This window comes from Dendrobates tinctorius, unplaced genomic scaffold (assembly GCF_039654945.1).
Source record: "Dendrobates tinctorius isolate UK_male_01 unplaced genomic scaffold, ASM3965494v1 ptg000011l, whole genome shotgun sequence".
Lineage (NCBI taxonomy): Eukaryota > Metazoa > Chordata > Amphibia > Anura > Dendrobatidae > Dendrobates > Dendrobates tinctorius.
The window spans coordinates 40,938,909-40,964,476 of NW_027361679.1; the positions used below are offsets into that span (position 1 = coordinate 40,938,909).

Sequence of the window (25,568 nt, forward strand, 5' to 3'; positions counted from 1 at the left end):
TAGGGTTGTGACAAATGATTGGCTCTAAAGCCAGGTTCAAATAAGTTTGTCTACTGCGGTCATCTGTTAGCCGTTGGGTCTCTGTTAGGTGGAGTATTTTGTGTCAGAGCTAAAACTATCCAAATATACCTTAGTGTTCTCCTAGGCTAGCCTGACCTAACTGTATGTTCTATTTTGTGTATTTTACGTGATGAGAAAGATATTAGCTAAAATATATTAAAGGGAATCTGTCAGTAGGGTTTCCCCCCATACAATTCATAAGTGCATGTATCTGTTGCAAAGACAAGTCCAGCAAAACCTTTTCATGGCCAGTGTGTTCCTCCATTACTGAGAAATCAGTGTTTGAATTGATATGTAAATTGCTATTTATTGTAGACTTTAAGCCTCTGCCACTCTAGCTCTATTCCCTGCCAAATGTCGCCTGCTTCTGCTTTATGGCAAAAGATCTTCAAATAGGCTGGTTTCACATTAGCGCTTTTTAAGCGCACGCACGGCCGGGGGTAGCTCCGCCCCCGAGCCGGCTCTCTCCCCGGCGTGCCCGCCCCTTGCTTGTAGCGCCGCCTCCTAGCGCACAGCGGCGCCTGCGATCGGCGCACCCTATCTTTAGCATAGGGTGCGCAGGCCGTGCGCTAGTTGCGCTTTGACCTGCGCTGCGCACTTTTGACGGTGCGCCGTGCGCGCCAAAATCCGAAAAGTTTGATTTTGGCGCGCACGGCGCACCGTCAAAAGTGCGCAGCGCAGGTCAAAGCGCAACTAGCGCACGGCCTGCGCACGATCTGCGCACCTTATGCTAAAGATAGGGTGCGCCGATCGCAGGCGCCGCTGTGCGCTAGGAGGCGGCGCTACAAGCAAGGGGCGGGCACGCCGGGCAGAGAGCCGGCTCAGGGGCGGAGCTACCCCCGGCCGTGCGTGCGCTTAAAAAGCGCTAATGTGAAACCACCCATAGCTCTTCAGCCTCATTTGCATATCATTTCCAATGCTGATATCTTAGCAGACACAGAGATCCTGATTCCAGTATCACTTACTAGGCTATGTAGTGTAGTTTCACTACAAGCAGGGGTTATCAGCAGGAGATTATCACTGCCTGACTAGTTCTCACATGCAGACCAGTCAGGCTAATCTATGTAACCCCGCCCCACCACTGATTAACAGCTTACTGGCAATGTACAGTATACACAGGAAGTTGACAATCAATGGTGTTGGAGGGGTTATAAAAAGCTCAGCATTTTGACCACTGCTACATCTACCACTGCTATCAAAATTAAACTAAGCAGTTCAGTAAGTGATACATCACTGGAATCATGGTCTCTGCCTCAAAACCATGCAGCTCTCAGATAACATAGCAAGAACTTTTTGACAGATTCCCTTTAAGGATCATATAATATTAGAATGATACAGTATTCTGCATACATACTGTACATCACAACGTATATACTATGTAGGGATGTCTCTACTAAAACACATTAGATGCGTCCCACCATGGTTTTTCTATGGCTCGCCAATGATTTGACAACTGGACAATAAGAATAGGTACAGGAAAGATATTGAGCTTTGGTGATAGAATACCGCAGACAAATTACATTCATATGGGGATGTGTATCAGAATAAACAGACTTTGATCATTGTAACACACAATTATATTGAAGGAATTGAAAAGGAAAAGAAGGAGAGAAAGCCTAGATCAATGGATACTGTTATCAAACGTGTGGACTTTTCAATGACTTATTGATAAACAGAAGAGAGGACATTTTCTAATTAGCTTGGTTGACTGGAGTTAAAGGAGTCTGTCAGGGCAAAAATCCTGAAGCTTGCCCCCATTAGAATTGTAGCCATATTGTCAGAATACATAGTTTACTTTCTCAAAAAACAATATTGTATCAGATATGCTAATTAGCTGATTGGTAAACAATGACCGATCTGTGTAGCTTCTCATATTCTGCCTTCCCGGTTCCTCTCCATTGATCAACAGCGTTGGCTTTATTTGGGTCAATGTTGTCTTGGCTAAAATCCTGTACAGGATAACTCCTGGACTTTATTATCTCCCTATCCAGTACATGCCCCGATACTAGACTCCAGGGCAGATAGTGATTGGCTAATTTATCGATGACACCTGTCTACGGATATACAGTATAAATTTGGTACCCAAGCTAATTAGGCTTCCCACCAGTCACTGTAACTACACATCCAAGTAAGCTATGAAATAATTAGTATTTATGTCTTAAAGGTGTTATCTATTTGGAACATCCCCTTTACATATTCCCTTTTATGCCTTTTGAAGGTAATATTGAAGGTCCTAGCCAAATTATGCCCAACATCTTCAATGGGTTGCAGTACTGAAACTACTTAAAGTCAGCTAGTAACTAACAAAACCCCATTTTAGCCTTTTCTGTGCAGTGGCATGTAAAAGTTTGGGCACCTCCGGTCAAAATTACTGCTATTGTGAACAGTTAAGCAAGTTGAAGATGATATGATCTCTAAAAGTCATAAAATTAAATGCGACACATTTCCTTTGCATTTTAGGCAATATATATACATATACATACACTGCTCAAAGAAATAAAGGGAACACAAACAGCCTGTTGCAAATGGAATAGTGTTCCCTTTATTTTTTTGAGCAGTATATATTGTGGTGTAGTAACCACTGTGTCCACTAGGGGGCGCTGTGTGAATGTCCTAGGAGAGAGGATGAATGGCAGAGTGCTGAATGACCGTTGTGCATCTCAAGGTGGGTGGCCTTGAGATGGAGACTTATGTGTGTGTTGATCAGCAGTGATACTGCTGAGGAGAGGTCTCAATGTGTCCGGGAGAAGTCTCCAGGTAGCTGGGGAGAATGGCGGACTAGTTACCTACAAATCCACCCAGGGGTGTGGTTAAGAATAGAGTTGAGCGGCTTTTGGTTTTTTAGGGTCGCGTTTCGTTTCGTGAAACCCGACTTTTCCAAAAGTCGGGTCGAGCAAGATCGTCCGATTATAGGGAAAAGTCGGGGTCGTACCGAAACACGAAACCCAATGTAAGTCAATGGGGAATAAAAGTCGGCAGTGAGAGGAGGACAGGAAACACACCTACAGTGCCCATTTGAATGCCAAAAGCATCAATTCTTCTTACTTAAGCTTGTCAACCTTAATTAACTTCATAATACAAGTTACGCACTGAAAAATGGGGGTTATTTGGCTAAAGTTGTGGGGGGGGGGAGGGCTGGCTGCAGGTTTTCATGTGCCCTGGGCGAAAGAGCGCCCCTTTAACACATACCACAACTCATCATGCTCCGATACGGCAGATAAATAGTGGTATAGTACAATGAAAAATACCTCACTTTTTACATCTCATGACGAGGCCCATCTATTTCTCCATACAGAATCATTGGTCCCATATAATGTTTGAAACAGTATATGATGAGCTCCACATAATGCTACAGTATATGTTGGTCCCCATGGATGAAGCTCCACTGTCTTATGGGCCCAAATAATGCTCCAAACATAATGGGCCCCATTTCTAATGCTCTAGTGTATAATGGGCCCTGTAAATGCTGCTCCAGTGTCTGATGTCCACCTTTGGAATGTTCCAGTGTATGGTGGGCCCCATCTATCATTCTCCAGAGTATGGTGCTCCCCAAAAATTGCTGTCCCAACATTGAAAACAATCAAATAAGTCTCCTTGCTAGGGAATCCCTGTACTTGTCTGGACAGGTGCTGTAGCTTGCTTAACAGCTCGCCAGCCGTTCTCACGCCCAGTATGGATTGCACGTGATTGCACAAAGGTTAGAAAGGGTACCGTATCCCTGGATAACATGTATGGATAGCGTACACATTCAAAATATATGTCTCAGGAGGCAGGCTCAGACGGTGTTAGGCCCAGTATGGATTGCACGTGATTGCACAAAGGTTAGAAAGGGTACCGTATCCCTGGATAACATGTATGGATAGCGTACACATTCAAAATATATGTCTATACAGCATGAGGCAGGCTCAGACGGTGTTAGGCCCAGTATGGATTGCACGTGATTGCACAAAGGTTAGAAAGGGCACCGTATCCCTGGATAACATGTATGGATAGCGTACACATTCAAAATATATGTCTCAGGAGGCAGGCTCAGACGGTGTTAGGCCCAGTATGGATTGCACGTGATTGCACAAAGGTTAGAAAGGGTACCGTATCCCTGGATAACATGTTTGGATAGCGTACACATTCAAAATATATGTCTATACAGCATGAGGCAGGCTCAGACGGTGTTAGGCCCAGTATGGATTGCACGTGATTGCACAAAGGTTAGAAAGGGTACCGTATCCCTGGATAACATGTATGGATAGCGTACACATTCAAAATATATGTCTCAGGAGGCAGGCTCAGACGGTGTTAGGCCCAGTATGGATTGCACGTGATTGCACAAAGGTTAGAAAGGGTACCGTATCCCTGGATAACATGTATGGGTAGCATACACATTCAAAATATATGTCTATACAGCATGAGGCAGGCTCAGACGGTGTTAGGCCCAGTATGGATTGCACGTGATTGCACAAAGGTTAGAAAGGGTACCGTATCCCTGGATAACATGTATGGATAGCGTACACATTCAAAATATATGTCTCAGGAGGCAGGCTCAGACGGTGTTAGGCCCAGTATGGATTGCACGTGATTGCACAAAGGTTAGAAAGGGTACCGTATCCCTGGATAACATGTATGGATAGCGTACACATTCAAAATATATGTCTATACAGCATGAGGCAGGCTCAGACGGTGTTAGGCCCAGTATGGATTGCACGTGATTGCACAAAGGTTAGAAAGGGTACCGTATCCCTGGATAACATGTATGGATAGCGTACACATTCAAAATATATGTCTATACAGCATGAGGCAGGCTCAGACGGTGTTAGGCCCAGTATGGATTGCACGTGATTGCACAAAGGTTGGAAAGGGTACCGTATCCCTGGATAACATGTATGGATAGCGTACACATTCAAAATATATGTCTATACAGCATGAGGCAGGCTCAGATGGTGTTAGGCCCAGTATGGATTGCACGTGATTGCACAAAGGTTAGAAAGGGTACCGTATCCCTGGATAACATGTATGGATAGCGTACACATTCAAAATATATGTCTCAGGAGGCAGGCTCAGACGGTGTTAGGCCCAGTATGGATTTGACGGCCCAGATTACACAGCGGAGGAGCAGGGAGAGGTAAAGATTGCAAATGCTGGGGCCCTGCCCAAGCAAGGGGGGCCCACTCGTGGGCGTCGGTACTGGCACTGGGCCCCTCATAGTACAGCTGTGTGTCTGACGGCGGGTGTGCACCACCACCGTCAGAGACACTTGATTGCACTATGAGGGACCCTGTGCCAGTGCCTGCGCCCAAGAGTCGGCCTACCCACCTGTCCAGGGCAACGGCACTCGCACGGTGTCGTGCGCTAGGTGTTGACCCCGGCCATGGGGGGGGAGGCAGCACAGTTAGGGAGTTTTAGAAAGTGGCATATGTTGATGTTGGACATTCAGCTGATGCAAAAGGCGAAATAAGTGAAGTACCAGGAAGAGGTGGACCAAAGCAAGCCATTTTTCTGTCACCCTATGTGTCATCAGGGGAAGGTGGGACAAAATCCTTGGAAACCCATGCATGGTTCATTTTAATGAAGGTTAGATCATCCACATTTTGGGTTGACAGACGGGTCCTTTTTTCTGTCAGGATTGATCCAGCTGCACTGAAGACTCTTTCCGATAGCACACTTGCAGCTGGGCAAGCGAGCTCCTGTAAGGCATATTGGGCCAATTCAGGCCAGGTGTCCAGTTTAGCGGCCCAATAGTCAAAGGGGAATGACCTGTGTGGGAGAACATCGATATGGGAGGAAAAGTAGTTTGTAACCATAGTTGACAACTGCTGTCTCCTGTCACTTTCCATCGATGCAGTATTACCAGTTGTGTGAGCGGTATTTGAAAAATCAGTCCACAACATTGTCATGAAACCCCTGTCTCCAATGCCACTTCTGCTGTGTGCACCACGAACACCTCTGCCAAGCTGCCCCCGGCCCGTACGGCTCGTATGAGAACCATCACCGCTGCTGTGTGCTGGGAATGCCTCAAGCAACCGATTTACCAGAGTTGCTTGTTTATTAGCCAATATTAGGTCAAGGTTCTCCTGTGGCATGATGTTTTGTAATTTGCCTTTATAGCGTGGATCCAGGATGCTGGCCAACCAGTAGTCGTCATCGTTCATCATTTTGGCAATGCGGGGGTCCCTTTTTAGGATCCGCAAGGCATAATCTGACATGTGGGCCAATGTTCCCGGTGTCAATGATGCACTGCGAGTGCTGGGTGGAGGAGCACTTTCTGGCAAATCCACATCCCTCCAGTCACGCACAAACCCTGTACCAGACCTTGCCACGCCAACATTTTCACTTGCCCCACGAGATGCATCCTCCTCCCCTAAGTAATCATCCCCATCATCCTCCTCCTCCTCCTCTTCTTCCTCCACCTCGTCCAGGAGAGGTCCCTGAGCAGACAATGGCTGAATGTCATCAAGGATTCCCTCCTCCTCTTCCTCCTCATCAACATTGGCTGCAGACGCCTGCTCCTTAAGGTGCGTCAAAGTTTGCATGAGCAGACGCATAAGTGGGATGCTCATGCTTAGGATGGCGTCGTCTGCGCTTACCAGCCGTGTGCATTCCTCAAAACACTGAAGGACTTTACAAAGGTCTTTCAGCTTCGACCACTGCACGCCTGTCAACTCCATGTCTGCTCTCAATGCATTATGGCCTGCCTCTGCTCGCACAGCCGCTCCACCATGTGCAGGGTGGAGTTCCACCTTGTTGCAATGTCGATAATGAGGCGGTGGTTGGGAAGGTGGAGCAATCGCTGCAGCTTCTGCATACGAACGGAGTGTACAGGCGACCGGCGGATGTGCGCGCACAGTCTTCGCACCTTCTGGAGCAGGGCTGTTAACTCCGGATAATTTTTGAGGAAGCACTGCACCACCAGGTTCAAGGTGTGAGCCAAGCAAGGTATGTGGCTGAGTTTTGAAAGGGCTATGGCTGCCACAAAATTACGGCCGTTATCACTAACTACCTTGCCTGCCTCAAGATGTACACTGCCCAGCCATGACTCAGTTTGTCGCTTCAAGTACTCGGCCAGCACCTCGGCGGTGTGTCTGTCGCCCAAACACATCATCTGCAACACAGCCTGCTGACGCTTTCCACTAGCTGCTCGATAGGGGGACACATCGTGTGCAACAGTGGCAGCTGCAGATGGAGTGCTCGTACGACTGCGCTCTGTGGACGAGCTTTCGCTTCTGGAGGAGGAGGAGGGTCGAACGCCTACAGCCAACTGTTTCCTATACCGTGGGCTAGGCTGCACTGTCCCACCACCGCTGTCCCCTGTGGACCCTGCATCCACCACATTAACCCAGTGCGCAGTGATGGACACGTAACGGCCCTGGCCATGCCGACTGGACCATGCATCAGTTGTGAGGTGCACCTTTCCGCTCACTGACTGCTTGAGTGCATGGACAATGCGGTCTTTCACATGATGGTGGAGGGCTGGGATGGCTTTGTGAGAGAAGAAGTGGCGACTGGGTAGGTCAAAGCGTGGTACTGCATAGGCCATGAGTTCACGGAAAGCTGTGCTTTCCACCAACCGAAAGGGCATCATCTCAAACGAGATTAGTTTGGCAATGTGGGCGTTCAAACCCAGTGTACGCGGATGAGAGACTGAGTACTTTCTTGACCTACTCATAGTGTCTGGGAGGGTGAGCTGGACTTGAGAGCTGCATATGGTGGAAGTAGCGGTGGACAGGGCGGACTGAGAGAGGGTTGATGATGGTGATGGAGTTGGTGTTCTTTCTGATGGCCTAGAATCAGTCTTTCGTTGATATAACAGTGGGATTCCCTGACTGCTGTGGTCTTGCAACGACACCTCAACATTTGCTGCTGTGCTAACCGGTGGGCTTACAGTGGGGGAAACAATGTAGCGTTGCTGACTACCTTCGTTGTGATCAGTTGCACATGTGGCACTTGAGGTTTGGTGTTGTGTCCACGCTTGCAAGTGCATGCTGGTTAAATGTCTAAGCATGCAACTGGTATTCAAATTTTTCAGATTTTTCCCTCGGCTAAAGGTCTTTGCGCACTTCTTACAGATAACCTTGGCCTGATCATGAGGATTTTGTTCAAAAAAGTGCCACACTGCACTCTTCCTACTTTGGCAGACATTTTGCGGCCTAGCACGCTGTGATCTTTTGACCCTCTGGACAAGCTGTCCAGTAACTCTTTTGATGTTTGGAACCTGTCTTTGGAGTGCTCCGGGCCTGCCAGATAACAGCTGTTGCGATGTCGATGTCTGCTGTGGATGCTCCTCATCTGAGCTATTGGAAGCAGCACCCTCTTCCCCCAATGGATGCCAATCAGGGTCAACAACTGGGTCATCCATCACCTCCTCTTCTATGTCATGTGCACCTTCCTCTGTGTCACCGTGTATAGTGGTATAGTGTGCGGGAAGGGGCACCTGAGTCTCATCAGGGTCAGAATCTGGCTCTGTACACTGCGAGGACAATGTAGTGCTCTGAGTGAATGTACCAGCAGAATCATCCATCAGCGGCTGTGCATCAGTGCACTCCATGTCAGATTCATCTTGGCCTGGGTAATTCACCATTTCACTTGATAATCCAGGCATGGTATGTGAAAACAGCTCCATGGAGTAATCAGTAGTATGGCCTGCGTCATCCTTCAATCTTGGTTGGGGTGAAGGACACAAGGAAAGGTGTGGTTCATGAACATGAGCCTCCAATGACGACTCAGTGCTTTTACTTTTTACAACTGAAGAAGAGGAGGCGATAGAGCTGGAGGCTGAGTCAGCAATGTAAGACAAAACTTTTTCCTGATGCTCTGGCTTTAAAAGCGGTTTGCCAACTCCTAGAAAACTAAGCGTTCGAGGCCTTATGTAGCCAGACGATGACGCAGGGTCAGCACCTCCTGCATTCGGTCCTATTTTGCTCTTGCCACTACCATCAGATCCACCACCAACACCATCATTACCAGCTGCCAACCCCTGCCCAATTCCACGGCCTCTTCCACCAGCCTTCCTCATTTTTGGTAGAAATGTAGACAAAATCCAACAAACTATATAGTAATGTAAAACAAGGTACAAGGTGTCTATAGGACAGGGGAGATTTAGAATTTCTGCACACACTTGTGGACAGTGGACACTTTTGGATTGTGTGAGGCCCACTGATATCTGAGCGCTATGTGACAGGCTCGATGGCACAGCTGTGACCAAAGTGACAAGAGGATAAGGGAGATTTTGAATCTCTGCGCACACTTTTGGACACTGGACACTTGTGGATTGTGTGAGGCCCACTGATATCTGAGCGCTATGTGACAGGCTCGATGGCACAGCTGCCTGTGACAAAAGTGACGAGAGGATAATGGAGATTTTGAATCTCTGCGCACACTTTTGGACACTGGACACTTGTGGATTGTGTGAGGCCCACTGATATCTGAGCGCTATGTGACAGGCTCGATGGCACAGCTGCCTGTGACAAAAGTGACGAGAGGATAATGGAGATTTTGAATCTCTGCGCACACTTTTGGACACTGGACACTTGTGGATTGTGTGAGGCCCACTGATATCTGAGCGCTATGTGACAGGCTCGATGGCACAGCTGCCTGTGACAAAAGTGACGAGAGGATAATGGAGATTTTGAATCTCTGCGCACACTTTTGGACACTGGACACTTGTGGATTGTGTGAGGCCCACTGATATCTGAGCGCTATGTGACAGGCTCGATGGCACAGCTGCCTGTGACAAAAGTGACGAGAGGATAATGGAGATTTTGAATCTCTGCGCACACTTTTGGACACTGGACACTTGTGGATTGTGTGAGGCCCACTGATATCTGAGCGCTATGTGACAGGCTCGATGGCACAGCTGCCTGTGACAAAAGTGACGAGAGGATAATGGAGATTTTGAATCTCTGCGCACACTTTTGGACACTGGACACTTGTGGATTGTGTGAGGCCCACTGATATCTGAGCACTATGTGACAGGCTCGATGGCACAGCTGCCTGTGACAAAAGTGACGAGAGGATAATGGAGATTTTGAATCTCTGCGCACACTTTTGGACACTGGACACTTGTGGATTGTGTGAGGCCCACTGATATCTGAGCGCTATGTGACAGGCTCGATGGCACAGCTGCCTGTGACAAAAGTGACGAGAGGATAATGGAGATTTTGAATCTCTGCGCACACTTTTGGACACTGGACACTTGTGGATTGTGTGAGGCCCACTGATATCTGAGCGCTATGTGGCAGGCTCGATGGCACAGCTGCCTGTGACAAAAGTGACGAGAGGATAATGGAGATTTTGAATCTCTGCGCACACTTTTGGACACTGGACACTTGTGGATTGTGTGAGGCCCACTGATATCTGAGCGCTATGTGACAGGCTCGATGGCACAGCTGCCTGTGACAAAAGTGACGAGAGGATAATGGAGATTTTGAATCTCTGCGCACACTTTTGGACACTGGACACTTGTGGATTGTGTGAGGCCCACTGATATCTGAGCGCTATGTGACAGGCTCGATGGCACAGCTGCCTGTGACAAAAGTGACGAGAGGATAATGGAGATTTTGAATCTCTGCGCACACTTTTGGACACTGGACACTTGTGGATTGTGTGAGGCCCACTGATATCTGAGCGCTATGTGACAGGCTCGATGGCACAGCTGCCTGTGACAAAAGTGACGAGAGGATAATGGAGATTTTGAATCTCTGCGCACACTTTTGGACACTGGACACTTGTGGATTGTGTGAGGCCCACTGATATCTGAGCGCTATGTGACAGGCTCGATGGCACAGCTGCCTGTGACAAAAGTGACGAGAGGATAATGGAGATTTTGAATCTCTGCGCACACTTTTGGACACTGGACACTTGTGGATTGTGTGAGGCCCACTGATATCTGAGCGCTATGTGACAGGCTCGATGGCACAGCTGCCTGTGACAAAAGTGACGAGAGGATAATGGAGATTTTGAATCTCTGCGCACACTTTTGGACACTGGACACTTGTGGATTGTGTGAGGCCCACTGATATCTGAGCGCTATGTGACAGGCTCGATGGCACAGCTGCCTGTGACAAAAGTGACGAGAGGATAATGGAGATTTTGAATCTCTGCGCACACTTTTGGACACTGGACACTTGTGGATTGTGTGAGGCCCACTGATATCTGAGCGCTATGTGACAGGCTCGATGGCACAGCTGCCTGTGACAAAAGTGACGAGAGGATAATGGAGATTTTGAATCTCTGCGCACACTTTTGGACACTGGACACTTGTGGATTGTGTGAGACCCACTGATATCTGAGCGCTATGTGACAGGCTCGATGGCACAGCTGCCTGTGACAAAAGTGACGAGACGATAATGGAGATTTTGAATCTCTGCGCACACTTTTGGACACTGGACACTTGTGGATTGTGTGAGGCCCACTGATATCTGAGCGCTATGTGACAGGCTCGATGGCACAGCTGTGACAAAAGTGACTAGAGGATAAGGGAGATTGGATTGCTTTTAAAAAAGCAGTTTGCGGAGCAGTGGGTAAACAGCAATGCCAGCGTGTCAGGAAGCCTTAAAAGGCAGCCCAACAACCAACACCACTGATACACCACTATATAGCCTCCCCTTGCACTGCACACACAGTGACTTGTGTGTTGTGCAGGCCAAATCGCTAGCAGCAGAAGCAGTTTTTTTGTCTTCTTCCCTGCCTAACGCTCTCCCTACAGAATCAGCAGCAACCTCTCCCTATACTAAGATCGGCAGAAGTAAGATGGCGGTCGGCGTGCACGCCCTTTTATACCCCCTGTGACGCCCACCAAAGCAAGCCAATCACTTGCATGCCCTTCTGAAAGATGGTGGTGACCCGTGCCTAGGTCATCACGTTGCCCACAGTGTCCGTGGATCCTGATTGGCTGAAAAAGAGCGCAAAACAAACTTTTGAAACGCGACTTTGGCGCGTAAGTCGCCGACCTCGTGGACGACCTCATCCTAGGGTCGGGTTTCGGTTCATGAAACCCGACTTTGCCAAAAGTCGGCGACTTTTGAATTTTTTCGACCCGTTTCGCTCAACTCTAGTTAAGAACGATAGTGTAAAGAGTGTGAGAATGGTTCAAGGACATGTGATGAGGTCATAGCCATGTGACCCGTTGGGCGTGGCTACGGACCATTTAAGGTGGCCAGGGTAGGTCACATGTGTGAATGCTGGGACCCGGTTGGTCCGTTGTGGAAGATCCCGCTGGGAGATGTGTATCCTTTCCTGACAGCACGTGAATGCTGGGTTGAATGGCTGCACGTTCCTGAGAGTTCCCAGAGGAGGGAATGAACATCTGCAGTGAGAAACAGCCATGAGGTAACCCTGACAGCAAGGGGATATAACTGTGGTGAGGCTTGAGAGCCTGCGCATTGAACAGTGCACAACCTGTGTGACCACAGGGTTTACAGAGTGAAGCTCTGTCACGGACGCTATGCTGCTGATATGAACTTTATGTTGCTGCTGTGGGTTTATGATGCCTAATAAACCGCATGGAGGTATGATTTTTTGGAAAACCCGTGTCGGGCGTGATAATTTGGCTGCCAAGCGAGTGATCCCCTATGTGAATGACAGCGCTACCTTACAATACATATATATATACACATATATATATATATATATACACATATTCATCTTTTGCATTTTTAATATTACAAAAATGAAAATTTGTGGATACATAAATTTAGTACTTTGTAGCACCCTCTTTTGAAAGCATAACAGCTTGTAAACACTTTTTGTAGCCAGCCAAAAGTCTTTCAATTCTTGTTTGAGGGATTTTCATCCATTCTTGCTTGGAAAATTCTAGCCACAGATTTTCAATGATGTTCAGATCAGGGGACTGTGAGGGCCATTGTAGTACCTTCAGCTTGTGCCTTTTGAAGTAGTCTATTATGGATTTTTACAAGTGTTTAGGATCATTATCCATTTGTAGAAGCCATCCTATTTTCAACAACAGCTTTTTTACAGATGGTGTTATGTTTGCATCAAGAATTTGTTGAAATTTCATTGAATCTATTCTTCCCTCTTCCCATGAAATGTTCCCCGTGCCATTGGCTGCAACACAACCCCAAAGCATAATTGATCCACGTCCATGCTTAATGGTTGGCAAGATGTTCTTTTCCTGAAATTCTATGTCTTTCTTTTAGATTCACAAGTAGAATTTTTTATGGATTAAGCGTGTGCTGCCAGACCATCACTCCTCACAAGTTGTGTGGTTAATACATTTATTACCCAACGCGTTTCGAAGTTAAAAACCTCTTCCTCAGGGGATGACATGTCATCCCCTGAGGAAGAGGTTTTTAACTTCGAAACTTTTGCTAAACTTTTGCATCAATCCATTTTCCTTTTTGTAATTTTTAAAACGTAAAAGATGAAATGATGTTTTTGTTCTTGCCTAAAATACAAAGGAAATGTGTCATCTTAAAAATTATTATTATTATAAGTAAATTTATATAGCGCTAACATATTTCATAGCACTTACTTTAGGCCTTTTAGAGATCATTTCATCTTCAGCTTAACTGTTCACAATAACAGTCATTTTGACCAGGAGTGCCCAAACTTTTACATGCCACTGTAAGTCATTATAGCTCAAGCCCTTTTGCAGGAGTTCCAGGAAAACTACAGTGGAGGTCTTTTATAAAGGTCCCGTTACATTTAGCGATGCACCAGCGATCCCTACAGCGATACAACCCGGTCAGGATCGCTGGTGCATCGCTAAATGGTCGCTAGTGAGCAGCCAAACAGGCAGATCTCACCAGCGACATAGCAGCTGTCTGCGGTCGTTACTTACCTGTCAGAAGGCAGCTCTGGTGACGACTTCCTCCCACGTCCATGGAGTCACTCATCGGCGCCAGCAGGAAGCCGACGACGAGAAATGGACCAGGACGATCTCGCGCGATCAGCGATATCCAGCGGGAAGCCAGGTCGCAGGTACGTGTCACATGTAGCGAGATCGCTAGCGATATCGCTGTTGCATCACAAGATCGGTGACGCTTTAGCGATATCACTAGCGATCTCGCTATGTGTGAAGGGGGCTTAAGGGACTCAAGTGCTACCATATTTGGATAAATGTTTTTTATACTCTGTATCATTTATTGGTAAATTAAATTCTGGACAAGAATAAAACTTCCATACATTGGGCTTTATTAACCTTACTGTTCTTATTAATGCTATAAAACATCTGTCGGAGGTCTAGCTTGTCACTGTCTTACATATACAGTAGTGGTCATATCTTATATAGGCAGACACATCTTGTTCATTTACTCCATCTAGTAAGTTCATAGACAATCAATCATTGGTATCCACTTCTTGACTCTTGTCAATTCCATTTTTTTTTTTTCATATTTAGTGAATTGAGTTTGTCAATCACTGGTCTTTGCATAGAAATAAATTAATCCTGTTGTGACTTGAGCTGAAAGTTATTGGACATGTCAACAAAGTCTGCCATCACACCAATTTTTTTGGAAGCTGGTTACAATCGAAATGTGGTAATTACAGTAGACTGATTCAATGGGTTTCTTTTAGATAAAAACAAATGTCAGCTTCTGGTGTGTTTGTGTATAACAAGCCAATATCATGACAACAGCAGAAGTCAAAATCTGCCTTTTAATAGTTTCACATTACGGAGTGGAGGACCATCTGTTTGTGTCAACATTTTAATTTGGACACTAATTAAAATGTGGTATGGGAGCAGTTTCCCAATTTCTCTTTCGTTGTCAGGCATGTCTTTATTACTGTTGACGACTGGAGAGGCTTGTACATAATAAAGCCAACAGGCTTGCACAGTAACAGAGAATAATGTCAGAAATGTTTCTTTTTATATAAAGAAAAATTCTCTGTAAATCGTGTGTAAAGTGTAATGCGCATACATCCCATAAGATAGGGGGTAAGTTAGGGTACCATTACACCTAGCGATGCACCAGCGATCCCGACTAGCGATATGACGCGGTCAGGATCGCTGGTGCATCACTAGGTGGTCGCTAGTGAGCTGCCACACAGGCAGATCTCACCAGCGACATAGCGGTGGTTGGGGATCGCTACTTACCTGTCAGACGCGGCGATCCTGCGTCCTCCCGCCCGGCTCCACGCGTCTCTCGTCGGCGCCACAGGAAGCCAAGCAGGAAGTGGCTGACGAGGAATGGTCCAGGAGCTTCTCGGGTGATCAGCGATAACCAGCGGGGGAGCCGGTCGGAGGTAAGGATCACATGTAGCGATATCGCTAGCAATATCGCTGCTACGTCACAAAATCGGTGACTTTACAGCGATATTGCTAGCGATATCGCAGTGTGTAACGGGGGCTTTACTGATCACCGGGGCTCTGACCAGTGGACCCCCCAGTGATTCTGAGAATCGCAGAGCTCTGTTTTCAAAGGAGAAGGAGGAGACTTTCATCTTGGCATTCATTCCATTGATTCATTTCACTGTCAATGGGACTATCAGAATAAGCAGAGTACAGTGCTTGGCTATTTCTCATCCCAGAGGCAATGAATAGAGTGGAGGTTGAATATGAGCATCTCAGCTCCTTTAAATATGGGGCTTTGCAAAACCCATTTCTCAGAATGCATGATGGCTAGGCGAAAACTTTCAATTCTAGGAATAACCTTGTAAGCACGTGGGATGGGAAAAGTTGGCCTACCAAATATCACTTTCCTTATCCTTAAAGGTTCCCAGTAGTTGAATCTCTTTTGATAAGTTTATCTCTACGGAAAGAATTGTCTAAACTTAATAAACCCTATAAAACAATATTGTAATATTTTAATTTAGTACAGCCCATTTAGGGTATCTTAACTGAAGCAAATAGTCGTAGAGATCTCACACCACATCACCATTCTTATGACATGTCTGTTTTCCTAAATAATTGTATTCCTCATGAAATAGCTATTCTGGAGCATTTATTTCTTAAAAGATTGATTTGTGACATCTATGAAATGTATGCATAGATTCAAGTCTGGGTGTCACCAGTAGAGTGTCTTACGTTGCCCAATCAATGCTCGTCGTGTAAGGACACACCTTTTTGACAAGAGGAATGGTAACACCCAGTTGTAAATGTACTTATTTATTTCTAGGAAGAGTACCACAAGAGCGGCACAGTGGAAAGCTATGAGCAAAGGTGCTACAAAATTGTTATTTTGGGGGACATATGAGTATTTACTAAGATAGTTGTATAAGAAGAGGTGACAGATCATCTTTAATGTCGAAACCACTCATACACAGCTCTCATGTAACTTTGTGGATGGTGACGAACTAAGAAGGAGTAGCAGGAGAGTAGGAATCAAATAAAGCTTTGTTGACTTTAGTATAATGGCTTCCATTCTTAAGAGTGCCATGAAAACTAGGGCATATTTTTTCTCATTGAATCCAAATGAATCTTAATGGACTCCACCATCCTACAATACAGTCTATCAGGTTTCAATATTTTTGTAAGGTAACAAAAGCTCTATTCACTGCATTATTCAATTCATTAGTGCTAGTGTGAACAGAGACTAAAAGCTTTACAGTCAGGCACAATTGGGTTTGCACTCTAGGACTTCTGTCAATCAGCTGAATTTGTGAATAAAAGTCAATTGTAATGTTTAAGATTGCACTAAACTGTAGAATACCTGTCGAATGACGGCTTCTCCCCACAATCAAAGGCATCCTGCAACTCCTTCACCAGATTAGCCTGCCCTGGTAGCCGGAATAATCCTTCTTCTGTCAGCCCTCGCTGCCGGATGAAGTCCACACACTGTTCCACCAACATGGGGGCCAGGCGTATGCCATATCGTTTCTCATACCGCACCGTGTCTTCCAGCTTCTGACCAAAGATGCCTGGATTTATTAAAATAAAAAAATAGGAATGTAAGTTATGTGTAAAATATGAAGTAAAGTTCTTTATAATTGTCTCTTTTTAATTCCAGGATTAATAATTGCATGGATCCAAATATTGAATATAAAACTGGTGGAAAAAGATCTATAATTTATAATATTTAATGTATTGAATAGAGACACAATACACTGGCAAGAAGAAACTAAATCCTTCCAACAGAAAATTCTCAGAAGGATTTATTGCATTAATAATGTATAGGAACGCAAGGTTATCTAAAAACTGATGACTCCAGTACATTATACATACTGCTTACTTGAAGGGTGCATTCACTGATTGCATTGGAATAAATGTTGATTTCCCAAGAATCTGCTCATACCTGCCATGAAATGACAAATGACTTTCAGAATACCCTTCTGCAGACAAGACGGGTGATCTGGCTCTCACTTGCTGTCTTAGCCAACTAGTGATGTACATGAGAGCTCCTCACTGTACATTTCATCCTGATGCTAAAGGTTATTTGATGAACTCAGTTTCTGTAGATAGCAGGGTCACTTTTTGATGTCTGTTTGTGTCAGTGTAAAGTTTCGAGACCCTGGAACCCATAAATCACATACTGACATATCTGTGTTTTTCGGATTATACCACAGTCAGGTCCACATCTAACAGTCTTTCTGCTAAGCTCTAGTTTTTAGTTTTAGGTTTTATTAGAAATATGGATCTAGACCTTAAGTGAAAGAAAGTTTTATAGGTTTTCCATGATATTAATGGTCTATACTTGGAATATTCCATCCATATCATATCGGTGGAGAGGCAACCCTTCAGCTATTTGAGGGGTTGCTCTTGTTCTATGGTCTCTTTCTGCATTGTTCTGTTTTCCTTCTTGCTGTGTACTTAGCAAATCAGCAATAGAGAAAAATCATAAAACATAACCTTTAATGAATATAATAAAAGCTACCAAAGATTATAGTACAGATAAAAACACACTGAATCAAGTGCCACAGCCTATAACAGAGAGTGTCTGTATAAATCTCCACAACAGATCACCCACAGTATATACATGTGACTATTCCAAGTCCAAAAATTTGAAAGGATTGGACTAAAAAGATACTTGGTCTAAATCAATGTGAATAAAGACCAAATTCAAACAATGAACGGTTTCCTTATTAGAGGAATTAACAAGAAAAACCTCTGTCTACCCTGTTCAGGTTATCAAGGAATGTGCCTATTCATGCATATAGAGAGGACATCAAAATAAAACATCCATGAACATTATGAGAAAAGGAAAGATCTCACCACATGCAGATGGAGGATGTCCAAAGTCAGATGTCCCATCAGAGTCATGTCAGGAAAAAAGGCAATCGCCCTATTCAAGCCCTAATAGAGCTAATAATTCTGACACCCATGACTCCCGCCCTGACAAGGGCAGTCCACATCTAAATCTCACAATAATAGCCCTACAAAATCCCAGTGCATCCTGACGCGTTTCGTCACTTGTTGACTCTTCAGGGAACCTACTAGCACATATTGGGCATCATGACAAGGTATACAGGCTGCCTCCTAAGATCACAAGGGAGCCCCTTAGCTCTATTATGTCATCCCCGGAGGAAGAAGTATTAGAAACTTCGAAACGCGTTGGGAAATAAACGTTTTAACCCCTTTATGGTGTATTACTGAACTTTGTCAAGCAGCGCACAGTAAGTCCGAAAAATATCTTATCCATAAGGATTCACATTGGCGGTCACGGAGTGGACCTTCGGGCGTGCAGCAGCTGACAGTCGACTTATGTGCTCTTTTCTCTCCTGGAATAGGTGAGTAAATCTCTTATCAATTATTCCTAACATCACCCGGATAAGACCCTATTGCGCTTTCTTATTTCCTCAGCCTCTTATATATTAGACCCCCACTCATGTGATATCAATGGCCTTTGTGCTAATGGAAACACCCTTTAAGTTTGCCATTGTTACATTACTGAAATTATTGATCCCCTCATTGTACAGTTGAAGCAAATCAGCAGAGTCTTGAAAATGGAACCTCTACCTATCATTGGACTACCACTTTAAAGTATATATTGACCAGTGGGTATTCTGAATTTGTATTGATGTGCTTTTACAAAGCATTTGCCAGTTGCCTACATTGACAGCAAAGATGTCTCATACAGGATGTGTGTTGGACCCCCTCAATACTGTCACATCCACATTTACAGTACAAGTGGACATTAGCATGAACATCACATTAGCCACACATACATAAAATATGCATATGTTACCAAATTATACATAGCCTGTATAACCTATGCATATCCACGTACAGTCATGGCCAAAAGTGTTGGCACCCTTGAAATTGTACTAGAAAATAACATATTTCTCCCACATGGAAAAAACGGTGAATTAGACACACAGTGGGGGAAAAAAGTATTTGCTCAGCCGCCAATTGTGAAAGTTCTCCCACTTAAAAAAATCAGATAGGCCTGTAATTGACATCATAGGTAGACCACAACTATGAGAGTCAAAATGAGAAAACAAATCCAGAAAATCACCTTGTCTGATTTGGCAAGATTTATTTAGCAAATTATGGTGGGAAATAAGTATTTAGTCATTAACAAAAGTTCATCTCTATATTTTGTTATATAACCTTTGTTGGTAATGACAGAGGTCAAATGTTTTCTGTAAGTCTTCACAAGGTTGGAACACACTGTTAGTGGTATGTTGGCCCATTCCTCCATGCAGATCTCCACTTGAGCAGTAATGTTTTGGGCCTGTTGCTGGGCAACATGGACTTTCAAATCCCTCCAAAGGTTTTCTATGGGGTTGAGATCTGGAGGCTAGCTAGGCCACTCCAGGATCTTCATATGCTTCTTAAGAAGCAACTCCTTCGTTGCCCTGGTGGTGTGCTTGGGATCATTATCATGCTGAAAGACCCATACACGTTTCATCTTCAATGCCCTTGCTGATGGAAGGAGGTTTGTACTCAAAATCTCATGATACATGGCCCCATTCATTCTTTCATGTACACGGATCAGTCGTCCTGGTCCCTTTGCAGAGAAACAGCCCCAAAGCATGCTGCTGCCACCCCCATGCTTCATAGTAGGTATGGTGTTCTTTGGATGCAACTCAGCATTCTGTCTCCTCCAAACATGACGAGTTTTGTTTCTACCAACAAAGTTCTACTTTCATTTCATCAGACCATATGAAATTCTCCAAATACTCTTCTGGATAATCCAAATACTCTCTATCAAACTTCAGATGGGCCCGGACATGTACTGGTTTAAGCAGTGGGACATGTCTGGCACTGCAGGATCTGAGTCCTTGGCAACGTAGTGTGTTACTGATGGAAGCCTTTGTTACGGTGGTCCCAGCTCTATGCAGGTCATTCACTAGTTCCTCCAGCGTGGTTATAGGATTTTTGCTGACCGTTCTTGTGATCATTTTGACCCCACGGCATGAGATCTTGCGTGTAGCCCCAGATTGAGGGAGATTATCAGTGGTCTTGAATGACTTCCATTTTCTTATTATTGCTCCCACAGTTGATTTTATCACACCAATCTGTTTGTGTTGTGAATTCTCTTTCTGGGCTCCCTCTGGTGGTTACTGAAGGTAGTGGAGCTGGTCAGATCGACAGAGGTGTTGCGAGTTCTCTTCCTGGGCTCCCTCTGGTGGTTACTGGAGGTAATGGAGCTGGTCAGACTGACAGAGGCTTGCCACCTGATAATGATAATGACGATTGAAGATCTGGGGTTTCTGACTGGAGTATTTAAGACAGCTGACTTCCTTTAATCCCTGCTGGTGATTTTCTTCCTATGCCTTCTGAGGTCTGATGTCTCCTGCTCTTTTCCTGTATGGTTCAGCTAAGTGGTTCATTTGCTAATCTTTTTGCATTTTATCTGGTTTTGTCTATCTCTGCTTTGTGCGGGTCAACTTGCTCCTGCTGGGGCTGTGCTGGATCACCACCCATATGTAACTGCTTGTGTCAGTTTGTTCTGTCCCCTGTTATATTGGTCTCTTTTTGCTTTGCTTTCAGTATATACCAGAGTGCTGATATAGTGGGGGAGAAGTTGTGTAACTTCAGTGTTTTTTGAGCATCAGACGTGCTGGATTTTTCATGGTTTTTTGCGTGATTGCAGACAGTGTCTTTCCTTTTCCGTCCTGTTTAGTCAGTCTGGGTCCCATCATTTGCTCAATCTATTTTTCTGCCTACGTTTGTGTTTTCATCTTGTCTCACCGACAATATATGTTTGGTGGCTATCTATTCCTTTGGGGTCTGCTCTAGGGCAGTTTAGATTTCACCTTTCTTGCTTTAGGCTGAGTTAGCTCTCCGGCTGTGCCGAGGCATCTAGGGCATCGTAGGTACGCTCCACGGCTACTGCTAGTTGTGTGGATAGGATCAGGGGTCTGCAATCCGCTTAGTTACCAACCTCTCTGGTTTTCTGGTTGCTTACCCTGGTCCTGCTATCCTCCTCAATGACCCATTCATAACATGTTTGCCTATTGCAGATTCAGTCTTCCCAGCCTGGTGCAGGGCTACAATTTTGTTTCTGGTGTCCTTCAACAGCATTTTGGCCTTCACCATAGTGGAGTTTAGAGTGAGACTGTTTGAGGTTGTGGACAGGTGTCTTTTACACTGATAACAAGTTCAAACAGGTGCCATTACTACAGGTAATGAGTGGAGGACAGAGGAGACTCTTAAAGAAGAAGTTACAGGTCTGTAAGAGCCAGAAATCTTGCATGTTTTTAAGGTGTCCAAATACTTATTTTCCACCATAATTTGAAAAATAAATCTTGCCAAATCAGACAAGGTGATTTTCTTGATTTGTTTTCTCATTTTGACTCTCATAGTTGTGGTCTACCTATGATGTCAATTACAGGCCGCTCTCATCTTTTTAAGTGGGAGAACTTTACAATTGGTGGCTGACTAAACACTTTTTTCCCTACTGTAATTTCACACAAAACCCCCAAAATTGTCATTGGCACTTTATGAAAATGGGTAAACAACTTTGTTTCAAGCATGTGATACTCGTTCAAACTCACTTGTGGCAAGAAACAGGTGTGGGCAATATTAAAATTGCACATGAATCCATCTTTGCATTGTGTGTCTGTGTGTGCACACTAAGCATGGAAAACAGAAAGAGAAGAGAATTGTTTCCATGTTTCATGACAATGGGTCCACATCAGTCCTTATTTACATTCACATGGCTAATAGTTCGTATAAAGGTTTGTCACAGTGATTATCATCTAACCTTGTGATTTAATCATATGAGTTTTATACACCTCAGGATTGACAGGATCTCTCTCCTCCATGAGTCCCTGTGCTGTTCAACAACCTGATTTGAGCAGCCTTGTACAGAGACCATTTCATATATCCTGGACTAAAAATGCTGAGCATTTTCCACCTAGTTTTGCAAATGGAAAATCTGTAGCAAAATAAAGTAAGAGCTAAATGAATGAGGTTTGAATAAATTTGAACAAATTTTACAACCTTGTCAAAGTCTCAAGACCAACAATATTTTGAGCATTTACCAGACCTCAGTCTCTTATGTTATTAAGTTTAAACTTACATACAAATGGTTTATCCATAGGAAGGCAAAACACACTTAATGTCTAAAGCCCCCGTTACACACTGCGATATCGCTAGCAATATCGCTGTAAAGTCACCGATTTTGTGACATTGCAGCGATATTGCTAGCAATATCGCTGCATGTGATACTTACCTCCGACCCGCTCCCCCGCTGCTCATCGTTGGTCGCGCGAGAACGTCCTGGACCATTCCTTGTCGGCCACTTCCTGCTGCGCTTCCTGTGGCGCCGAAGAGCGACGCGTGGACGCGGGCGGGAGGACACCAGGATCGCCGTGTCTGACAGGTAAGTAGCGACCCCCGACCGCTGCTATGTCGCTGGTGAGATCTGCCTGTGTGGCAGCTCACTAGCGACCACTTAGCGATGCACCAGCGATCCATATCGTTGTCGGGATCGCTGGTGCATCGCTAAGTGTAACGGTACCCATAGACCCAACCGTTTGTCTTCCTGTAACCATTAGACAGATTTTTGGATCTGGATCAATTCTACATTAATACCCAGAAACACTGTTCATTACAGTGTGTTAAACAAGGAAGGTATCTACCCTTTTCTTAAACGTATCCACACTTTTAGTAATCATCAAATCTTCTAGCAGGATATAAAGTCATGCCTTTGTCAATACCTAATTATGTATTGTGCTTTGCTTGTACTGTATAGCACTATCATATTCCATAGCGATTACAGACACCATCATTGCTGTCCCCATTGGGGCTCACAATCTAGGTTCCCTATCAATATGCCTTTGTAGTATAGGAGGAAAATGGAGAAGCCGGAGGAAACCCATGCAAACACAGGGAGAACATACTCCTTGCAGAACAATATCTTGTCGGCTGTATAGGGGCATTGGTTGCATAGCAGTGAAGCTACTGAATGTATATGCCAGTAAGTGTAAAATCTCAAGGAAAAAGAGACTAAGTGCTGCAAAGAAAGAGTTCTGATTTTGGCTTTGGTTTACACTCAGCATTGGTTGTTGAAACTTGGAGATAGAAGAACAGGCTGTCTTACTCATCCTTGTTTTTAGGTAGCCAACTTAACTCATCAGGATCCAGCTGAGGGACGTCAATAAGAAGCTGATGAGCTTTTCTCACAATGATCCTAGTTTGGGAAAGGACAGGCTGTGCCAAAGCATATGGAATAATCATTATTACCATGAGGAATGGTTTGCACATGGTTTTTGTATTGAGATGGCGGGTAATAGTTAGTAAGGAACACTCCAGTTGAGTAGTTATTTCTTTTTCACTATAATGTTTTGCCGTGTGTATGAAGGTAATAAAGAGGCTTATTCACCCTGTTGGAGTCAAAGTGCTTTGTCCTCCAACCATCTTTCTCAGAAAATGACTACAGTTGACTCCCTAGTTGTCCAATATAATATAATGTCATATATCAACAATTACATAAAATTCTTCTCCAATAAAGACTAATCAAGTAGTGAACCATTCAGAATACAAGTAGCATGTATACTACTCCATGTAGACTTCTCCAATAAAGGCTTACCAAATAGTGAACCATTAAAAGGTAAAAATGGCATATACACCTCTCTACCGCCACAAAAAAAAATCACAATTTTACACTTATCAACATTGTACCTGATCTGCCATTTTCCTGCCATTAATCCAGTTTTTTCAGATCAACCTGTAGGTGTAGTAAAGTCGGAGAAACAGAAAAAGTATAATGAAATTTACCTTCCGCATCAAAAACAAGTTAATGGTCCAAATTAAAAGTAGGTATGAATCGACTCACAGGACAAGGTCCAACAGCCAGGTCAGTAATCTGTGGCAATCGGACGGGAGCCCTTAGAATTGCTTCACACCTCCTGGCATCCGCAATTCCTCTTTTGAACATGTGCGCCAAGCTGCAAGTCTAGATAAACACTTGTATAAAAAAACGCTTGTTATATATTATTGGATCAAGTATCTTAATTCTGGTTAGTGCAGCCCAAAACCATGAATTATCTTTTCCTTCAAGCAGCAACGATGACATTATGCCAGGCCAACTAACCAAAAGAGAAGCCAGGAATGTAGTCATGTTAGAGGCAATTCTCAGGGCTCCCATCCAGTGGCCATGGATCATTAGTGTGAATGGTGTTCTGAAAATCAAATCTGCAAAAAATGGTTAATTGATGACTAAACTTTTAATATGATTTAATTTATGTAAGGGAGGTAGTTTCAAACAAAAGTAACAAACATGATTCCATGTGGCTCTTGGCCAGAATTCTCATTCTTCATAGGTACTATGAAAATTGTCCAAATACTAATTTTTGGAAAAGGATTGACTGATCTCTCATGAAACAAAGGCATAACATTTTCAAGTAAATATCATAACACATTAGTATTTGCAATAGGTATCATAATATAACCTATTTGTACCCTGTAGAGGTACTTCTTCAAGGGTTGTAAAATAAGAACATATTGAAGGCCTTTTTGGCAAGGATGTCAGCCTGACTCAGTGTCTGACTTTGAAAAGCCATTCAGGCAAGTCAATGAAGATCAAGATCTCTAGAGGTTCAAGTCGTGACATATACCCGTGCGGACATCATTTATTTCAGGAAGCAGGGAAGCTGTTCTTTAAAAACATGGAAACTATCCCACCATTCTGCTGCTTAACTAAGGCTCTGAGCATACATAAGTAGCGAAAGTGCTTACAGCTGAACAGAAAATAATAATATGCATCCCATGACCAAGTGGCTGGGCAAAGGACAGATTAAGTATTAACAGGAACACTCTTAATAGCTCTGACATCGTAAACATGCCAAGATCTCGAAAATCATGTGCTCTCCCTTCTGTGCAGATTAATTACCGATATATTTTAGGGACTGTAACAATTTTATTTTAGGGACTGTACTCAATTTATCTGATTGATTAAGAAATATATTCCAGATCCAGGTACTTTTTATATATATAAAAAATATGTAAAAGGTATTTTAAGAAACAACACTGTTCTTTAGTGCAGTTTTGCTTTTTGGTGTCCCCTGAAAGTAATTTCACATTTTATTTTCAGCAATGTCCTGAAATCACTTTAGTCATCTGAAAATTAATCTGTTAATCCCAGTCTCTAAATTCTGCACATTCCATGACCGTCTGGGGGAGGGAGAGCATCTATGAGAACCTGTCTTTGATTGGTGACTAAAATAGTTTA

The 25,568-nt window shown here is 44.2% G+C and overlaps 1 protein-coding gene across 9 annotated transcripts in view; it reads right to left on the reverse strand.

Annotated features, from left to right (window-relative positions):
• The window catches only part of ARHGAP24 (Rho GTPase activating protein 24), a 1,321,765-nt gene that overhangs the window by 53,720 nt on the left and 1,242,477 nt on the right, over positions 1-25,568 (reverse strand). For all 9 annotated transcript variants that reach the window (XM_073541594.1, XM_073541605.1, XM_073541586.1 and 6 more), the window contains one exon: positions 16,659-16,866. In XM_073541594.1, coding sequence (XP_073397695.1) covers positions 16,659-16,866 — 208 coding nt within the window. The remainder of the gene's footprint in view (positions 1-16,658; positions 16,867-25,568) is intronic.